Here is an 18,354-nt window from a genome sequence, read left to right on the forward strand (position 1 = left end):
AGGGGAAGAAAACTCAGTGAAGGACCATTCAGTTGGGGAAAGAAGGGCTGTGTCTTTCACAAAATTCTTAGGCTGAATTTTCAAAGGAGGATAATGGAATTAGGTACCCAGATCCCAATGAAATTCAGTGGGAATCTGCATGCTTAACTCCCTTCAGCTCCTTTAAAAATCCCAGCCCTAGGCCCTGATTCAGGGGAGTCCATCCCTATCCAGGACAGCATTTGCTCCAAGCTGTCCACGCTCCAGGACCCCTTGTTACATCCTGCCTCCTCTGGCAGCATGGCTCCATCAGAACTCTGAGCCCACAATGTCCTCTTCCCCAAAAGAGGGTGGGTTTCATAGTGTAGAGATGAGGCAGGGGGTACATGGAAAAGTAATGCAATGGAGTGACGGAAAGCAGCCTTACTGGCCCTCAGAATCTGGCCCCCGGTCTCTTAACTCCCAATCTCCTAATTTAACCATAAGAGCACACTACCTCCCTAGCGGGGAAATAGAAGACAGAAGTCTGAATATTAGTGAGACCAGGACAGCTGATACCATGCATCAAGACTGTAAAATGTTTGAGGCAAGGACTGTCTTTTTGTTTTGTGTATGCACAGAGCCTCACACAATAAGGTCTGGTCCATGATTGAGGCTCCTAAGAACCAACACTTTACAAATTTAGATCCATAAATCATAAATAACACCAATTAGAAACCATACACGCTAGAATTTAGGGCCATCAGGAGTTGACAGTGGCCCACCCTGCATGAAAGAAAGAAAGAAAAAGAATTCTAGCCTTTTCCAAGCTCTGCCAGCCCTATAGAAAACCCGCAGAAGACAGAATTGTGGTGTTTGTCTGCGACCGCTCACTGTTTAAGTCTTTTCTGGGAGGAGGAAGCAATAAAAATGTAGCACTATCAGCATGGAGAGAAGCAACATTATTTTTCCCAGCTTGGGTCATGGGGTAAAAGTAAGCTCCATTCTGCTGCTAGAGCAACAGGTTCCTATACCACAAGCAGATGTGGTCACTGCTGGGTACATCTCTAGAGGAGCAGGCATCTGTGCCAATTAATAATGTAGTTTGCCAGAAGAAATACAAAACCCTGGTTCCTTGGGCTTCTAGGACAAGTGACCCACTAGCTGAGCTAAACCAACAGCTGTGCTAGTTCAAAGTGGCAGAGACCGTTTATATCTTCACTGTAATTCCACAGAATCTGCTCTAAGACAGCAACAAATCGTTTCAGGACATGAGTGTCTCTGTAGTGGTATGCTCCTGCTTTGTAATTTGTGCCTATGCCTGTGAGTGCACACCCAGCCGCACAGAGAGAGCCACAGATAACGGATGCTCTCACGCTGCCCTTTACACCAACCAGTGCATTGTAGTTTGAAGGGCAGATTCTGTCCTATGGCCTCAGAGACAGCACAGAAGACACAGATTTGGGGGTCAGGATAATGGTACCTTTAGGTCATCTTTGAGTCTTCTGGATTCTCAACCGCTCCAGAGACCAAATCGTCACCTGACATAATTTATAGAAGCCTCAAAGCTGCTCTAACTTATGGCAGTCTACCCACAGCTGCAGGGTTGCACTGCAACCCAGAATTCCTGTGGCACTTGGTACTATGACCTGACCCAAGCATGCCCCCTATACCAGGGCTTATGGGCGAGAGCAGGGAAAATCAGCACACAGTCACTTAAGCTGTCCCTATACTGCTCCCACACCAAGGAAATTTTCCCCTGATCCCTTGCTGCTTATTCATTGTTTCTATACACCATTATACATATAAGGGCCAGAGGTAGGGCAGAATCACCCACTGAGTGTCTTATGATGAGATTCAATACACAGTCGTTCAGAATCAAAGCGCCGTATTACAAAACATTTTTGGGAAGAAGACCCAGAAGAAGACAACTTAGTCTGCAAAAAGAACAATTGTCCAAATGACATAGTGCATTGATTTGGACCATCCACCTTTGTTGTGGAGGATGCCCATGTTATTTTGCTCAGTATGCAGATTAAAATGGCATTTTTTAGTCAGTATTCATAATTCAGAAGAGTTTACTTAAACTACAAAGAATCCTGTGGCACCTTAAAGACTAACAGATGTATTGAAGCATAAGCTTTTGTGGGTGAATGCCTGTCCGACGAAGTGGGTATTCACCCACGAAAGCTTATGCTCCAATACATCTGTTTGTCTTTAAGGTGCCACAGGACTCTTTGTTGCTTTTTACAGATCCAGACTAACACGGCAACCCCTCTGATACTTAAACTACATTGTAGTTCTTTTAGGTTTTTCTGCCCTTCCAAAAATTAAAAACAAAAAGCAGTGAGCTTTCTCCTCTGCCATTCGAAATTCAGTACTCGCCAAGAAGAATCATAGAATCATAGAAGATTAGGGTTGGAAGAGACCTCAGGAGGTCATCTAGTCCAACCCCCTGCTCAAAGCAGGACCAACTCCAACTAAATCATCCCAGCCAGGGTTTTGTCAAGTTGAGCCTTAAAAACCTCTAAGGAAGGAGATTCCACCACCTCCCTAGGTAACCCATTCCAGTGCTTCACCACCCTCCTAGTGAAATAGCAATTACTCTGTCATCTGAGTACCAACAAATATCTTCTAAGGAGAAATAACCTTAGTTCACCAAAGCATTAGTCTAGTTTTGTCCCTATATGGAAATCATGATTGCAAGCAGAGAATATAGGAGAACGGATCATGAGGTATTTATGAAACATGGGCAAGAGGCCCCCATTAAAATGAATGGAGTTACGCTGGCGCAGAACTGCAATAGCGTGGTAGAGGAATTATGCCCGAGAAGACACCTCTAAGGGTCAATGCCATTTTCAGAAAAGGGTCATTTTAATGGCAAGTCTCCACTGATAACATTTAAAGGGGGGGGGGATCTGTTTATAGAAGAAGCCTGGAATGACTACAAGGGAGGTGGCAGATTTGTCTTTGTTCACTGGATGGGTAAGGCTTATCCAAACTGTCTGAAAAGATCTGTTTGGCTACTGTCACTGGTCATAAAAAGGGACAAAAATATGTCAATGCTTACCTAATTTTCAAATATGCAACACAAAGGAAAAATGACTGAGCTAGGACATTTTCACATCCCCAACACTGAGAAACTGGCTGAAAAGTATTAATTGCAACACACCAGGGATCAGAGAGAAAGCCATGACAGTTCCATTTTATTGTCCCATTACTTATTGTCCCATTACAGCACATAAACTGAATTTCAGCTTGCTACAAAGTTTGAGAAGAAAGGCTATAATTTTAGACTGTAATTGTTAAGGTTCTTTGAGTGTGGCATTTGATTAGTAACAACTGCAGTATCTGCTTTCAGGAAATAAATGTTCCAAACCCATACATTTACACACACACACACACACACACACACACACACACACTTTATTTAAAGATGACTTTGGTGTCACCTATATTGACCTGTAATTGTAAAATAATAAAATCATCCACTTACCTTCAAAAAGAGAATATTATGGCTCTGATTTTGCAATTGGATCCCTACAGCCAGGCCTCTGTGCCCCTTTAGAGCCCCAGGTTTCCTATAGACACAAGGGTCTACCAACATAGTTCCAACTGCAGGATCTGGAGCTTAATATGTTTTCCCCTTCATACATGCTTTTGTGGTTCCTGACAGATAGTCTGAACCATACTGATTGATTCCCCCTTCTGAATTATGGAACAAGCACTGCAGACTGTCAGGTTGAAAAACAAAGTCATTTGTTAGTTACGGAAATGCAAAAAGCTTCTTTAATAATCTGAACACTATTTCTACTGGGGATTTTAACATTATTACGTTGACTAAGTACCAAGCAATTTCTCACAGCTACAGGTTACCTAAAAAGGATCTATAGAAGCAGACTAGACTAAATTCATCCCTGGTTTACTATTGACTTCAGTGGAGTTGATGAGCTGGATTACCCCTGCTTTATGTCAGAATAACAAAAGGATTTTGCTCTGTTTTGTTTAACTTTCCTTGATATTTTACTCCTGTGGCAAACTCCTTCCTCCAGGGGTATTACAAAGAATTTCTACAAGGAAGATTTCTAATATTTTATTTGGATGTAATCTGTATCATCAAGAATCATTAAAAATGAAAGAATGTTTAAATGCAATTAATTTTCTATTATACTGTACATGTGAGGGTCTGTGGTTATTTGCAAGCAATGACCCCATGATGTGCTATTGATAATCCATTTAGGCTTTATTCTGAGCCTAAATCAAGGTGATAATTTCACATTAAGTTCACTTACATTTGATTTCAATAGGAGTGCTCACATGCTTAAAAAATTAAACACACGCTTTAAGTGCTTTGCCAGATTGGGGTCTAAAACATGAATCAATGAACTGTGCTAAGAAGTAATCTACTGTCAGAAAGTGGTGGGCATAGCCATGGTGGTGTTAATTATTGTTTCCATTTGTGTTGAGGTAGCACCTAGGAGCCTCAGTCATAGAGGAGGACACCACTGTACTAGGTGCTGTACAAACACAGAACAAGAAGACAATCCATGCCCTAAAAAGCTCACAATGTAAGTAGAGGGCACTAGAAAACAGAATCCCTTTCTGCTTGCATCACATATCGATAAACTCTGTTTCCTTCTCTGCTGCTACAATGGTACAAAATGCTGGGTTTGCACTATGCAGGGAGTGGGCCAAAAGCAGAGGCTAGGTCGGATGGCTCTGCAGGCCTCCAGGGGTTTGTCTGCGGGCTGGCTGTGGGACTGGTTAGAGCGTAGTCGATGGGTCTGCCCACTATACTGGGCCATGGGAGGGCGTCTTTGGTGCACATCTGTGTAGGGTGTGTCAGGCTGCAGCCACTTTTTCAGATCCTCCAGAATGACGTGCTGAGACTCTGGCTGCACATCGCCCCACCCCTCCTTGCATTTGCTTGTATGTGGCCCCACAATGTGGCGAGCGCTCCTCATCCACCTCCTCCTGTCGATGGCCAAGATGGCCATTCATCAGACCAGGAGGCGGAAGCTTGACAGGGGGACCGCTCCATGACCTTGGGGCCTACTACTGGCCCCTTGTCACTTCATGCACCCAGACAGAGCTTCTCTAGGTCGTGTCCATTGTCTCCTCAGACCCCTTGGAGAAGATGTGGTGCTCTCCAGGGTTCTCTGCTCAGTGTTCCCTGCTGGATCCCTCATGCTGGCCCTGTGACCTTCACTCCAGTCCCTGTTTTCTCATTGTTTGTCCCCCATATTCATTTGCTGACTGGGCTTAGTGGTTCCTCCCCCTCAGTTGAGAGAGGGGTCTCTGAGGTGGGCATGGGCTCACCCATGCCAGTACCAGCAATAGGTACATTGGACTGCAGCCTCGTACGGGAGGAACACCATGGGCGATGGCGCCAAGTACAGGTGCAGCTTCATAAAGACATGATATCCCTTTTCTTCTTGTTCTGACAAGCTGAAGATGTTAAAAAGGCGAAGAGAACAAAGCAGTTCATCTGCAACCAGGGCTTTTATGTGCACTTTGCTGGGAACTGCATGAAATAGAAATGTCAGTCCACGTGTGAACTTCAAGTGAGTCATTTTTACTCCTGCGCAGATGGAGGGATCTCTGTCAACTCACTTTTCAGAGTCACCATGTCATGTGGCACCATTTCCTTTCGACCAGCAACTAGCATTTACTCAGCACAGAGCCCTGGTGTTTTCACATTCATCTCCCACACCCTTTGGAGTCTCAGTAATGCCAGAGAGAATGTGGAAGGAAAGGTACCACTTGGGAGAAAATTCAGATGAATGCTCTAGGACTCACAAAGAGTACTGTTATGTCACACTTGCGCCAACCTCCTGGCCATAAAAGCTCCTATTTTGCTGCAGAGGACAGCAATTCCTCTTTCTAATGGTGTCTGAGTACTGATATCCCCAGGTGTCCACCCTCCTTTTGCTAAGATGACATTTATGTGACAGATAGTACAAATAGCCTGGCATGATGCATATTTGTTGGATCATTGTAAAAATAAAAACTGCCAGACAGCTAGCATGTTCCTTGGCACCAGACAGAGGGCACCGCTGGCTGATAAGGCTAAGTGGAGCTACCCAAAATAAAACAATTGTGCCTTAGCTTTCTTTGGACCGTGGCTTGCTCATTATTTTTTATTTCTGCTGTCTGCGAAGCCCCTTGTGACAGATGTGCTCCCCCTCAGCAGGAATTTCTTTCTGTATCAGATTTATCAGGCTTCAGTTTAACTCCTCCTTCCCACCATATGCATATTTTATGCTCCTCTTTCTCACCCTGTTCTTGAAGCGGTCAGATTATTTTGGGCTGGATTTGCTTTAACTGGCAAGGACTGTTGTGTCCTGGTGGTGGAGTGGGGCGGGGAGGTCCACCACCACTTGCCTTCGTATGGGATTTCAATAGGAGTGCTGCCAATGGAGGCTACTGAGGAGAGGCACCGAGAAAATGCTTCCCCACATCAACACAAATACCTCAACATGCCACTGCTACCCACCTTTCAGGCAGTGCTCGCTCTCTCCAGGCAGTAGGAAGGATTGCCACCATAATGCATTACTGCAATCACACCCAGGGGGGCCTTGCCTCTGTGGGTGCCTTGCGCTCTGGTTTATGCCAGCAAAAACAAACGTAAGTCAAGGTAACCCTAACCTTTAATTCTCTTCAACTAGGTGGAAGATCTCTTTGGCTGCCATCACTGCATTGACATACTGCTCTTTCCCTGAAAGGTCGGGTAGTAGCCATTATGAGCCTGATCCAAAGCCCACTGAAGTCAATGGAAAGACTCTCACTGGCTTCAATGAGTCTTGGATCAGGCCCCAAGCTTGCAATAGACTACAGTCTGGTAGACTGAGCAAGGAATTACAAAGCCAGGAATTCCTGAGATCTTAGCTGTGTTACTGACTTGCTGTGTGGCTTTGGACAAATTGCTTAGAAGGGGGCTGATTATATTTACTGAACTTCCAGAGTTGTTGTCAAGATGAATTAGTTAATATCCGCCCAGCATATTCAGAATGCCCATCTAGGCAGACAAAGCAGTATATATGGAGGAACTAGAGTTACTGGTGCAGGAAGTGAAACCAGATATTATAGGGATAACAGAAACATGGTAGAATAGTAGTCATGACTGGAGTACAGGTATTGAAGGGTATGTGCTGTTTAGGAAAGACAGAAATAAAGGCAAAGGTGGTGGAGTAGCATTGTATATCAGTGATGAGGTAGACTGTAAAGAAATAAGAAGGGATGGAATGGATAAGACAGAGTCTGTCTGGGCAAAAATCACATTGGGGAAGAAAGCTACTAGAGCCTCCCCTGGGATAGTGCTTGGGGTGTGCTATAGACCACCGGGATCTGATTTGGATATGGCTAGAGACCTCTAATGTTTTTAAGGAAGTAAATACTAATGGGAATTGTGTGATCATGGGAGACTTTAACTTCCCAGATATAGACTGGAGGACAAGTGCTAGTAATAATAATAGGGCTCAGATTTTCCTGGATGCAATAGCTGATGGATTCTGTTCACCAAGTAGTTGCTGAGCCAACAAGAGGGGATGCCATTTTAGATTTGGTTTTGGTGAATAGTGAGGGCCTCATAGAATAAATGGTTGTAAGGGACAACCTTGGTTTGAACGATCATGAGCTAATTCAGTTTAAACTAAATGGAAGAATAAACAAAAAAAGATCTGTGACTAGGGTTTTTGATTTCAAAAGGGCTAACTTTAAAAAATTAAGGAAATGAGTTAGGGAAGTGGATTGGACTGAAGAACTTGTGGATCTAAAGGCGGAGGAGGCCTGGAATTACTTCAAGTCAAAGTTGCAGAAACTATCAGAAGCCTGCATCCCAAGAAAGGGGGGGGAAATTCATAGGCAGGAATTGTAGACCAATCTGGATGAGCAAGCATCTCAGAGAGGTGATTAAGAAAAAGCAGAAAGCCTACAAGGAGTGGAAGATGGGAGTGATCAGCAAGGAAAGCTACCTTATTGAGGTCAGAACATGTAGGGATAAAGTGAGAAAGGCCAAAAGCCATGTAGAGTTGGACCTTGCAAAGGGAATTAAAACCAATAGTAAAAGGTTCTATAGCCATATAAATAAGAAGAAAACAAAGAAAGAAGTGGGACCGCTAAACACAGAATGGAATGGAGGTTAAGGATAATCTAGGCTTGGCCCAATAGCTAAACAAATACTTTGCCTCAGTCTTTAATGAGGCTAATGAGGAGCTTAGGGATAATGGTAGGATGACAAATGGGAATGAGGATATGGAGGTAGATATTACCACATCCGAGGTAGAAGCCAAACTCGAACAGCTTAATGGGACTAAATTGGGGGACCCAGATAATCTTCATCCAAGAACATTAAAGGAACTGGCACATGAAATTGCAAGCCCAATAGCAAGAATTTTTAATGAATCTGTAAACTCAGGGGTTGTACCATATGACTGGAGAATTGCTAACATAGTTCCTATTTTTAAGAAAGGGAAAAAAAGTGATCCGAGTAACTACAGGCCTGTTAGTTTGACATCTGTAGTATGCAAGGTCTTGGAAAAATTTTTGAAGGAGAAAGTAGTTAAAGGACATTCAGGTCAATGGTAATTGGGACAAAATACAACATGGTTATACAAAAGGTAGATCATGCCAAACCAACCTGATCTCCTTCTTTGAGAAGGTAACAGATTTTTTGGATCTAATTTACCTCGATTTCAGTAAAGCATTTGATACAGTTCCACATGGGGAATTATTAGCTAAATTGGAAAAGATGGGGATCAATATGAAAATTGAAAAGTGGATAAGGAACTGGTTAAAGGGGAGACTACAACAGGTCATACTGAAAGGTGCACTGTCAGGCTGGAGGGAGGTTACTAGTGGAGTTCCTCGGGAATCGGTTTTGGGACCAATCTTATTTAATCTTTTTATTACTGACCTTGGCACAAAAAGTGGGAATGTGCTAATAAAGTTTGCGAATGACACAAAGCTGGGAGGTATTGCCAATACAGAGAAGGACCAGGATAGCATACAGGAAGATCTGGATGACCTTGTAAAATGGAGTAATAGTAATAGGATGAAATTTAATAGTGAAAAGTACAAGGTCATGCATTTAGGGATTAATAACAAGAATTTTTGTTATAAGCATCAGTTGGAAGTAACAGAGGAGGAGAAGGACCTCTGAGTATTGGTTGATCACAGGATGACTATGAGCCGCCAGTGTAATGTGGCCGTGAAAAAAGCTAATGCGGTCTTGGGATGCATCAGGTGAGGTAATTCCAGTAGCGATAAGGAAATGTTAGTACCGTTATACAAGGCATTGGTGAGACCTCATCTGGAATACTGTGTGCAATTCTGGTCTCCCATGTTTAAGAAGGATGAATTCAAACTGGAACAGGTACAGAGAAGGGCTACTAGGATGATCCGAGGAATGGAAAACCTGTCTTATGAAAGGAGACTCATAGAGCTTGGCTTGTTTAGCCTAACCAAAAGAAGACTGAGGGGAGATATGATTGCTCTCTATAAATATATCAGAGGAATAAATACCAGGGAGGGAGAGGAATTATTTAAGCTCAGTACCAATGTGGACACAAGAACAAATAGATACAAACTGGCCGTCAGAAGTTTAGACTTGAAATTAGACGAAGGTTTCTAACCATCAGAGGACTGAAGTTCTGGAACAGCCTTCCAAGGGGAGCAGTGGGGGCAAAAGACATATCTGGCTTCAAGACTAAGCTTGATAAGTTTATGGAGGGGATGGTATGATGGGATAGCCTAATTTTGGCAATTAATTGATATTTGACTATTAGCAGTAAATATGCCCAATGGCCTGTGATGGAGTGGGATCTGAGTTACTACAGAGAATTCTTTCCTGGGTGTCTGGCTGGTGAGTCTTGCCCACATGCTCAGGGTTTAGCTGATCGCCATATTTGGGGTCGGGAAGGAATTTTCCTCCAGGGCAGATTGGCAGAGGCCCTGGAGGTTTTTCGCCTTCCTCTGCAGCGTGGGGCACAGGTCACTTGCTGGAGGATTCTCTGCACCTTGAAGTCTTTAAACCACTATTTGAGGACTTCAATAACTCAGACATAGGTTAGGGGTTTGATATAGGAGTGGGTGAGTGAGATTCTGTGGCCTGTGTTGTGCAGGTCAGACTAGACGATCATAATGGTCCCTTCTGACCTTAAAGTCTATGATTCTATGATATGGCTTCATTTATAACAGCCTTATTTTTAATAACACAATTACAGAGATAAACAGATTTTTTCCTAGCTCAAGTTCCAAATTCTAGCCATGTTCTGACTTTAATTACATCCATGTAACTCCACTAATGTAATTAAAGGCCAAATTTTCCCCTTAAAGACTATTTGGCTTATCTTTGTAGGGTTTTTTTTTTTTTTTTTTTTTATTAATGCCTACTCGTTACAAAATTCTAGCAAATGTTATTACTTCTCAACCTTAAACCAATATGATAAATGTGTTTCAGTCAGCAAACCTGAATGTCAGCCAAGCATGATATGTACATAGCAGCAGAGTGATAAAGACACAAATAATTTCAGCTTTGCCTGGTGCCAATTCATCATTAAGCTAACAGACCAGTGCCAGCCTAACATCTGAGTGCCACATGGTTGCAAATTTTTCCAGCATTGTTATTTCTTTCCTGAAATAAAATTGTTACAAGTATTAATTCTTGGCATTCACTGAAGGCAGCTAAACTATATAAATGGCTGTTGAGCTGATCAGCAGTATTATTAATATTCCTTCTTTGCACTCAGTGCTCTGGCAAGACTTTTCTTTGTGTGTCTTAGCTGTTGCTCAAACTAGTTTGAAATGTGCAATAGTGCTCAAGCACACTGGTAGGCCAAGCTCTCGGCTTCAGCTAATGGCACTCCAATCCTCCATTCACCGTGAACTGCTTCCCCATGTGCTGTAATAAGGGTGCTAGTTCAGTTCGGCATGTTTAGCTTGAGCCTCCAGATTTTAAAATTTACCTCTTTATCTCACTGTGTTTCAGTTTCTGCATCTACAAACGGGGAAATGGATTATTTCCCATTCCAGCATGGGGAATAGTTTCTTGGGGATCACTGCCAGTTGGCATAAGTTAGAGCAGCTCCCAGGCTGGTCAAACCTGCCCTGGGGTAGAGGTATAGCCAGAGAATCAAGGACCCATAACCAGTTCCCTGATAGACCCCAGCTGTGCTGAGCTCAGCCGAAACTAAGCCCAGTGAATAATCTGGCCAATATGGCTCTAAAAGAAGCATTCAATATTTTGATTCTCATGGCTCTTCAGTTCCTGATGAGGAAACACTGTGAGAAGACAGTAGCTCATATAATTTTGACTCTGTAAATGACTCCCTGAGGCAAAATAAACACAACTTTTGAGAGAGTCAGGTTCCTGCACAACCTAAATGCACAGCCCTGTTACAAACAAAGGTCTTTATCTTATTATTATAATTTAGTATCCAAAGTCCTACTCATAAAGTGACCTAGAAAAGTATGCATAAAAATGTGTATGTGCCTTTCAGAAAGCATTGGGTATGGAAAAAAATGGATTAATACTATCAACGAAGCCAGTGGACTTTGGCTCACGCTCTTACTGCAGCAGAGAATAAGAGACAGAGACCTGAAATATGGAAAGCTAAAATGACATGAAACTCACCACAGAGAAGCTTTTTAACTATGTGCAGTGTTATATTAACCTTAATATATGTAAATTTGTAGGTCATATATTAGACCAGTGGCTCTCAAACTTTTTTACTGGTGACCCCTTTCACATAGCAAGCCTCTGAGTGCGACCCCCCTTATAAATTAAAAACACTTTTTAATATATTTACCACCATTATAAATCCTGGAGGCAAAGAAGGGTTTGGGGTGGAGGTTGACAGCTCACGACCCCCCATGTAATAACCTTGCGACCCCTTGAGAACTGCCAGTTTGAGAACCCCTGTATTAGACTATAAGCCTGCATTGGGATCCTGGGGCCAAGAACACAGCATGAACTCTCAGGGCTGATGGTATCACCTGAATGCCTTGAAGGTGTGTGTCGAGTGGGGCATTTTATACTTTCTTTTATTCCTTTGGAATCTAACCCATCGGTCATTCAGACTTAGAGGAATAAAAGGATCTTTGTCTTTTTTTTATAAATGTCAAATTTGCTTTCTTCTCCAATATAATCATTAGGAGATGATAACACTGAAATCGCATTGAGGAAAAAGGTCTAAACCAAAACTCCTAAAGAGACAGTTCATTGTCATCAGCTCAGAAATGTGACACTCCTAGTCATTAGCATGATGCTCAGAACTATGAACATAAACAAAAACAAAAAAATCTGAAGTCAGACTGTAGAAATCCATTCTGGATGGACCAGCAGCTTGCCGTAGCCTTTAACAGCAATCAATGCTGGCTCATGCAGCCCCATGAACACCGGCTACCCTTTGCCATCTCCTGGTCAAGCTTTGAGAGATTCAGAAGAAACAGTTATTGTCTTTGGCACTCTGCTGTCAACTAACAAGTCCTCACTCCACTTTCTGTGCATTTACCATCATTAGATTCGTTCACTGTAACCATTTACATAGCAGGATATTACCCAGGGATGTTTCTTATTTCCAACGTTCCCTGCTCAGAGAGATCCTGGCTTTGCGCTGCTTGGAAAAGCTGTCTCTTTCTCAGATTGTGAACGGCAAATTGTTCACTCTAAATACCCAAGATGTGGCATGAAATAAAAAAAAGAAAAACCTACCAAAGGAAGGCAAACAGTTTTAGTAGCTCCAAGATGGAACTGCATAGGAACACAGGACACAGAACTGGAAGGGACCTTCTGGGTCATTCAGACTAATCCCCTGTTGTTGCAGGAAGCCCAGCACATAATCCCATCCATAAATTTATCAAGCTCCATCTGAAAGCTAGCTCATTTGCTTTTCCCCACAACTCTTAGTGGGAGACTATTCCAGAAATTCACTCCTCTGATGGTTAGAAACCATCTTCCAATTTCAAGCCTAAATTTATTCACGGTCAGTTTATATCCATTTGTCCTTGTGCTAACATTGTCCTTTAGCTTGAACAGCTCTTCTGCCTGCCTGGTGTTTACCCCCCCTGATGAATTTACAGAATTCTTACCAAAGAATGTAGTTTCCTCCTGACTGTATTTTCCTCAATGCTGAAGCTGCTAAGTACATGCATGTCACCATCTCCATAGGTTCCCCTATATCTGGTCAGCTCCCTTCACGGCTCCTGTATCCGCACCTACCCACATGCCTGTGTGGTCTCTAAAATAGCAACCCCAGATCACTACACCCTAAGCCAGGCGGAGTAGATGCACAGACCAATGATTCTGGGTGCCTGACTTCAGGCCAACTACATTTCCCATGATGCACCATTTTCTCTCTTCTTGGTGAGGGGAGGACATACATCATAGGTGTCACGGGCTATCCTGACAGATGTAGCCTGGTCAGTGTGTCCTGCTCATGGAGGAAAACGGGACCATACGGAACCTGAACTAAACTCTCATGAAGCACAGCACCACCATTATAAATTGAAACATTTTAGTTTTCAGCCAAAATAATTTTGTTTTTTATGCATTTGGTTGTCAATTAATCATCAACATTTTCCATGGAAGTTTTCATTTAGTCAAAAAATTATTTTTTGTCACCCACATTCCTTTCTTTCATATCTAAGCCGATATGAAAGACCTAATTTAAGGGGCGGGGCAAATAAAAGAATATCTAAATGTTCAAGATCTGACATATTTTGACTAGAACAACTCCCTTGGAGCCTTGACAGTCCGTCATGCAAACAGGAGATTACAGCATTTTTTTAAAACCATATATCATGCACTTGATAGCACCAAATTGCTCCAAAGGTGAATAAATATTTATACACGTTTATAACCCACAGTATTATATCATTCACTGACAGACTTCTAGGGAGTAGAGGGGAAGATATTACAGTATTTAATGGTTCCAATGGGCTCTCTTGTTTTGGCACATGATAAAACTCTTTAGGAAATTTCTTAGGAGGCTATTACTGAGCATCGCCTGTTTATAAAGCTCAGTAGCTAGGTGGTTTTGTCTTTGTCTGCCTCATAACCTCACTCCAGACACATTAGATATCTTAATATGTGTGAAACAATTACCACATTTGTTTTAACTCGGATTTGGTTACATGACAAGCACAATGGATGCTTTCCCAGCTTTATTTTTCCCCTTTATTTTTACATTCCCATCTAGATTTATTATCTGTTTTTAATTAACTAAAAAACAAAAACAAATAATTCTGAGCTGTCAATTCAAAATGAAGCTCTTTGGTTAAAGTTCTAAAGCTCTGGATTGGGATTTTGTGCCGAGCCTCACAGAGGCAGCACTCACAGTGCAGTGAGAAAGGGAATTAAGGCAGCTTTAAGCTTTAAACCCTTCCAATCCTGGAGTGCTCCAGGGGCTACAGCAGCCCCCAGAGGAATTTAGACAGCCCAACATGGAGGGGAGCATTTGTCTAAGTCATGGCAGCCTTCCCTGGCTGCCCTGTCTCCACAGCCCTGCATGCTGGGGTCCTGTCTCAAAATATATTCCCCATACCCACCTCCCTACACCAAAGCAAGAGGACATATTCCATACCGTCTGAAGGGATGGGGCAGCAAGCACTCTCAGTCTATGGGCCAAGGAAGTAGAATTCCTCGCCGAGTTTCCCTGGGCTACGTTGAGTCTGTACGATTCCCGATCCAGAGCTGCATCTGAATGGCATGGTTGAGCCCTCTGGCTGGCACCTGTGTTTTGTGGGCAAGTGGTTCACTCTGAATTCTGGAAACAAGGTCTGAACCTTGGCTGATCCTGGAGAGGTTAGAAACGAGCATTTGGCAGCTCATCATTCACCTGCCCACTCTGAACCGCTGCAAACATTTCCATGTCTCTCAGATTTGCACAAGGGACACATGGTTTCCACAATGGGTGCACAATCACAGGGGCAATGCCTTTCAGCTTCCAGTGCGTCACTCGTTCTGCTGACTGCTAAAGAGCTATTGATTCACTCCATGCCCCTTGTCCAAAATTGTATTCCAAAGCAGAGGGACTAAGGATTCAGCAAAGGCCTAAGGGAACCGGATTTTTTTTAAATGTCAAGAGAACTATTCAGATAGATTTTCCAGAGCTCTGAAATTGTCTATTACAATGTAGGGAAGATTCCCTTGCATCAGAGTGATTAGGTCTGAGCATCCCACTCACCCATTTAACATCTCAGGAGCATTAATGCTGTTTTTTAAATAGTTGTATAGAAACAAAGGGAAACAAAAATACTCCAGGGTAACACAATTGTAGAGAACTTATGCAAACATTGGCAACGGGGCACACATTCGGACAGAACATTCAGGGAGAGAAAAAACAAACCAGTGACAAAATACTGAAAACAAAATCATGATTAAATGACTATGGGGAATAGGACAATTTATTCAGGGTTGCAGCCTTTTCTATTTACACTCACAGAGTTCTCCTTAAGAAGATACATGCTTGAGCAACTGCAAGGACCTTGGCCAAAATGCACAAGCTTGATCCCCAAGATTGCACAATATTAAAACTTATTCCAGCTTTTGGCTAATCGTTGGATTCTGTTTGGGCAATTCATGTAAGTGTTAGACCATTCAGAACCATTTCCAGGAATAGAATCAGTTAATCTTACAATACTACACAGCATTTGATTGGTTGGATAATATCAGTTATGATACATTTTAGCATCAACAAACTAAAAATGTTGAACGTGCTTCAAGTAAACTCAAAAACACATCTGAGAGTTGCCCAGCTACAGTTGTTGGGACGCCTGGGGATACAAACCTGTTCACATCTGTGGGAGGTTGTCTGCTGTGCGTGACTTGACTGAGACTGAATTATTCCCTTACTAACCAAAATAAACATTACAAATAAAATTATATTAGAAATGTGGCTTACTAGTTAGAGCAGGGGAACTGAGAATCAGATTCTTTAGTGCTACATCCAACTCTTCCACTAACTCACTTCCTTCTAGCCTGACGGTTCAGGCACTGGGGTGGTACTCAGGATATTTGGGTTTAACTCCCGGCTCTGTTACAGACCTTCTGTATAATCTTGGGAGAGTCACTTAATCTCTCTTCATCCCTCAGTTCCCCCTCTGTAACACAGGGATAATAATAGTTTCTTTCTGCCTCTCTTTGTTCCTCTGGTCTCTTTTGGTGTTAAACTCTTCATAGCAGGGACCGTCTTTTATTACGTCTATGTACAGCAACTAGCATAGTGATGCCCTGATATCAGCTTGGGCTCTAGATGCTTCTGTAAATAAACAACTAACTCACTCACTACAGAACTAATAACCAACTCCACAATGACAGTCATGTGACCCTGCACAAGTTATTTAACCCCATCCCCTATGCCTCATTTCACTCATCCGTTAAATAGCTATAATAATTCAGGAGTGTTCTGGGGCTTGTATAAGCTCTTTGGCTAAGACACACTAAAAAAAGCAAAGTATTATAGTGACTGCCATTCTAGAATCCGATTCTGAATTCTGTGGCATTACACTGAGTTTGTCATTGACTTATTGATAGCAAGATTTGATTAATATTTCTTATAATATTAATATAGCATCTACTCCTGAAAAGATGGCAAGTTACATTATGGATCATCATCCCCTGAAAACCTTTACGTGCGGTTTAGTACTAGAATACTAATTAAAATTCCTTTAAATTGGGTCACTATTTGCTAGTTGATTTGTATTGTGTTTCTCTTAGCCACAAATTCTGTGCTGTTCTCATGAGTATGTTGTACCCATTCACAAACCTGCCAACAGTCTCATGGCAAAGCCACTATCTGAAACAGCAGCAAACTCATTATTCATACCAATTAACAGAGAAGTCAGACATACTACCTCATAGTCAATGCATCAGTGCTATCAAGTCTGACAAAGAACTCTGTATGTCCCACTAGGGATCATATTTCCCTATACTATAATATATATAATATAATCACTATAATACTTTGCTTTTTCCCGGTAAGCCAATTTCAGAAATAAGGTTAGTGAGGAGACAGATTTGGCCAAGAGAGTCCTCGCCTCGCCAACTGGCATTGGACAAGTTCTGCTGAAACCATTCAGTAGCATGAGTAGGAAGTAAAAAGCCTATCCCCTGCTGATAGGAATGGTTGTATATTCACACTGAAAAAAAGCATATAATCATGAACTCTTTGAACAAAGAAGTCAAGTAAATACAATGAGCAACTGTAGATAAGGATATTCATCCTCAACTCTTCCACCTTCTCTTTCTCCCAAGCTCTTGATCCCAATATGTTTCTTCTCAAACCAGACCCAACTTTGCAGCTAGGTGAGGAAAGAGCATCATGTGTATCATGGAACATAAATAAAGGAGATGCACTGCTCCCCAGTTAATAGCAGAATACATGTTCAGGGACCAACTGGGAAGCAGAAGACAATGGGACTTGCTCCAGGCAGGAGTCCCAACTTGTAACATATCCCTGCTGCTGTAAATCCTCCTTGGTCCACCCCATGTGATTCACCACCCCAACTCTAAACAGTCAGGTCTCAGATGTCCTCTGTCTTGAAACTGAATCAAAGAAATTAGAGATGGAAAAGACCTATTTGCTCATCTTTTAGCCTATGCCCCACTTGGGCAGTACAGGAGTGTTCTATGGAGCATGTCTGTAAGTGCTTTTCCTGCCCAGTTATTTAAGGGCTATAATGCCTGTGGGATGAGAAGTAAGTACGGCACATATTGATTCCTACAGACTGCAATGTGTTTTATCCTACATCCCATTTCAGTTAAAAAAGAAAAAGTGCGGATGCAAGTGAGATAATAAAGAAAGACTGAATTTGGATCTTTATTTTCAAAAAAGTATTTCATCCCATACAAGCGGCTGACCTGGTTTGTGCTCATTTTTGACCTCCTAGATTTACTCCTTTGTTTACTCTTACCTTCAGGGGTACCACTTGCATCAGAATGGCAAAGTTGGTGAGGTGGTTACACAGGCAGATTGAGTAGTTGAGGTCCCCGCCATCACGCACACAGCCTTCATTAGACCACATGGCAGTTCCATTGCTGTAAAGCACACAGGAAACAGAGAGGGATCCCTATTAAAATTAACTCTTCTGGCACTACTTAGACATGAATTTCATTAAACAGAAGATATATTTTTCTTAAACAAACTCTTTTCTAAACTTTAGCTACCAAGAATCTTCCAGGCAAATATCTGCACAAAGACCAAAGGTTTCCTTTGACAGGTCCATTTATAAACTTTGACAAAGTAGTTGTAATACTAAATATGCAGGTTAAGTCTACATTTCTGCTACAAATTTAAAGATCATTTTAAAGGGGGAAGAAATAATCCTATGCAGCTATCAGTAGAAAAAATGAAGCACGTCACAACAGCTTTTCAATGTAACTTTCAAACAGTAAAA

At 42.2% G+C, this 18,354-nt stretch overlaps 1 protein-coding gene across 5 annotated transcripts in view; it reads right to left on the reverse strand.

Annotated features, from left to right (window-relative positions):
- Positions 1-18,354, reverse strand: part of ADGRD1 (adhesion G protein-coupled receptor D1) — a 259,870-nt gene that overhangs the window by 97,137 nt on the left and 144,379 nt on the right. For all 5 annotated transcript variants that reach the window (XM_065568585.1, XM_065568582.1, XM_065568584.1 and 2 more), the window contains one exon: positions 17,872-17,995. In XM_065568585.1, the coding sequence (XP_065424657.1) occupies positions 17,872-17,995 (124 nt within the window). The remainder of the gene's footprint in view (positions 1-17,871; positions 17,996-18,354) is intronic.

This window comes from Chrysemys picta, chromosome 15, assembly GCF_011386835.1.
Source record: "Chrysemys picta bellii isolate R12L10 chromosome 15, ASM1138683v2, whole genome shotgun sequence".
Classification (NCBI taxonomy): Eukaryota; Metazoa; Chordata; order Testudines; family Emydidae; genus Chrysemys; species Chrysemys picta.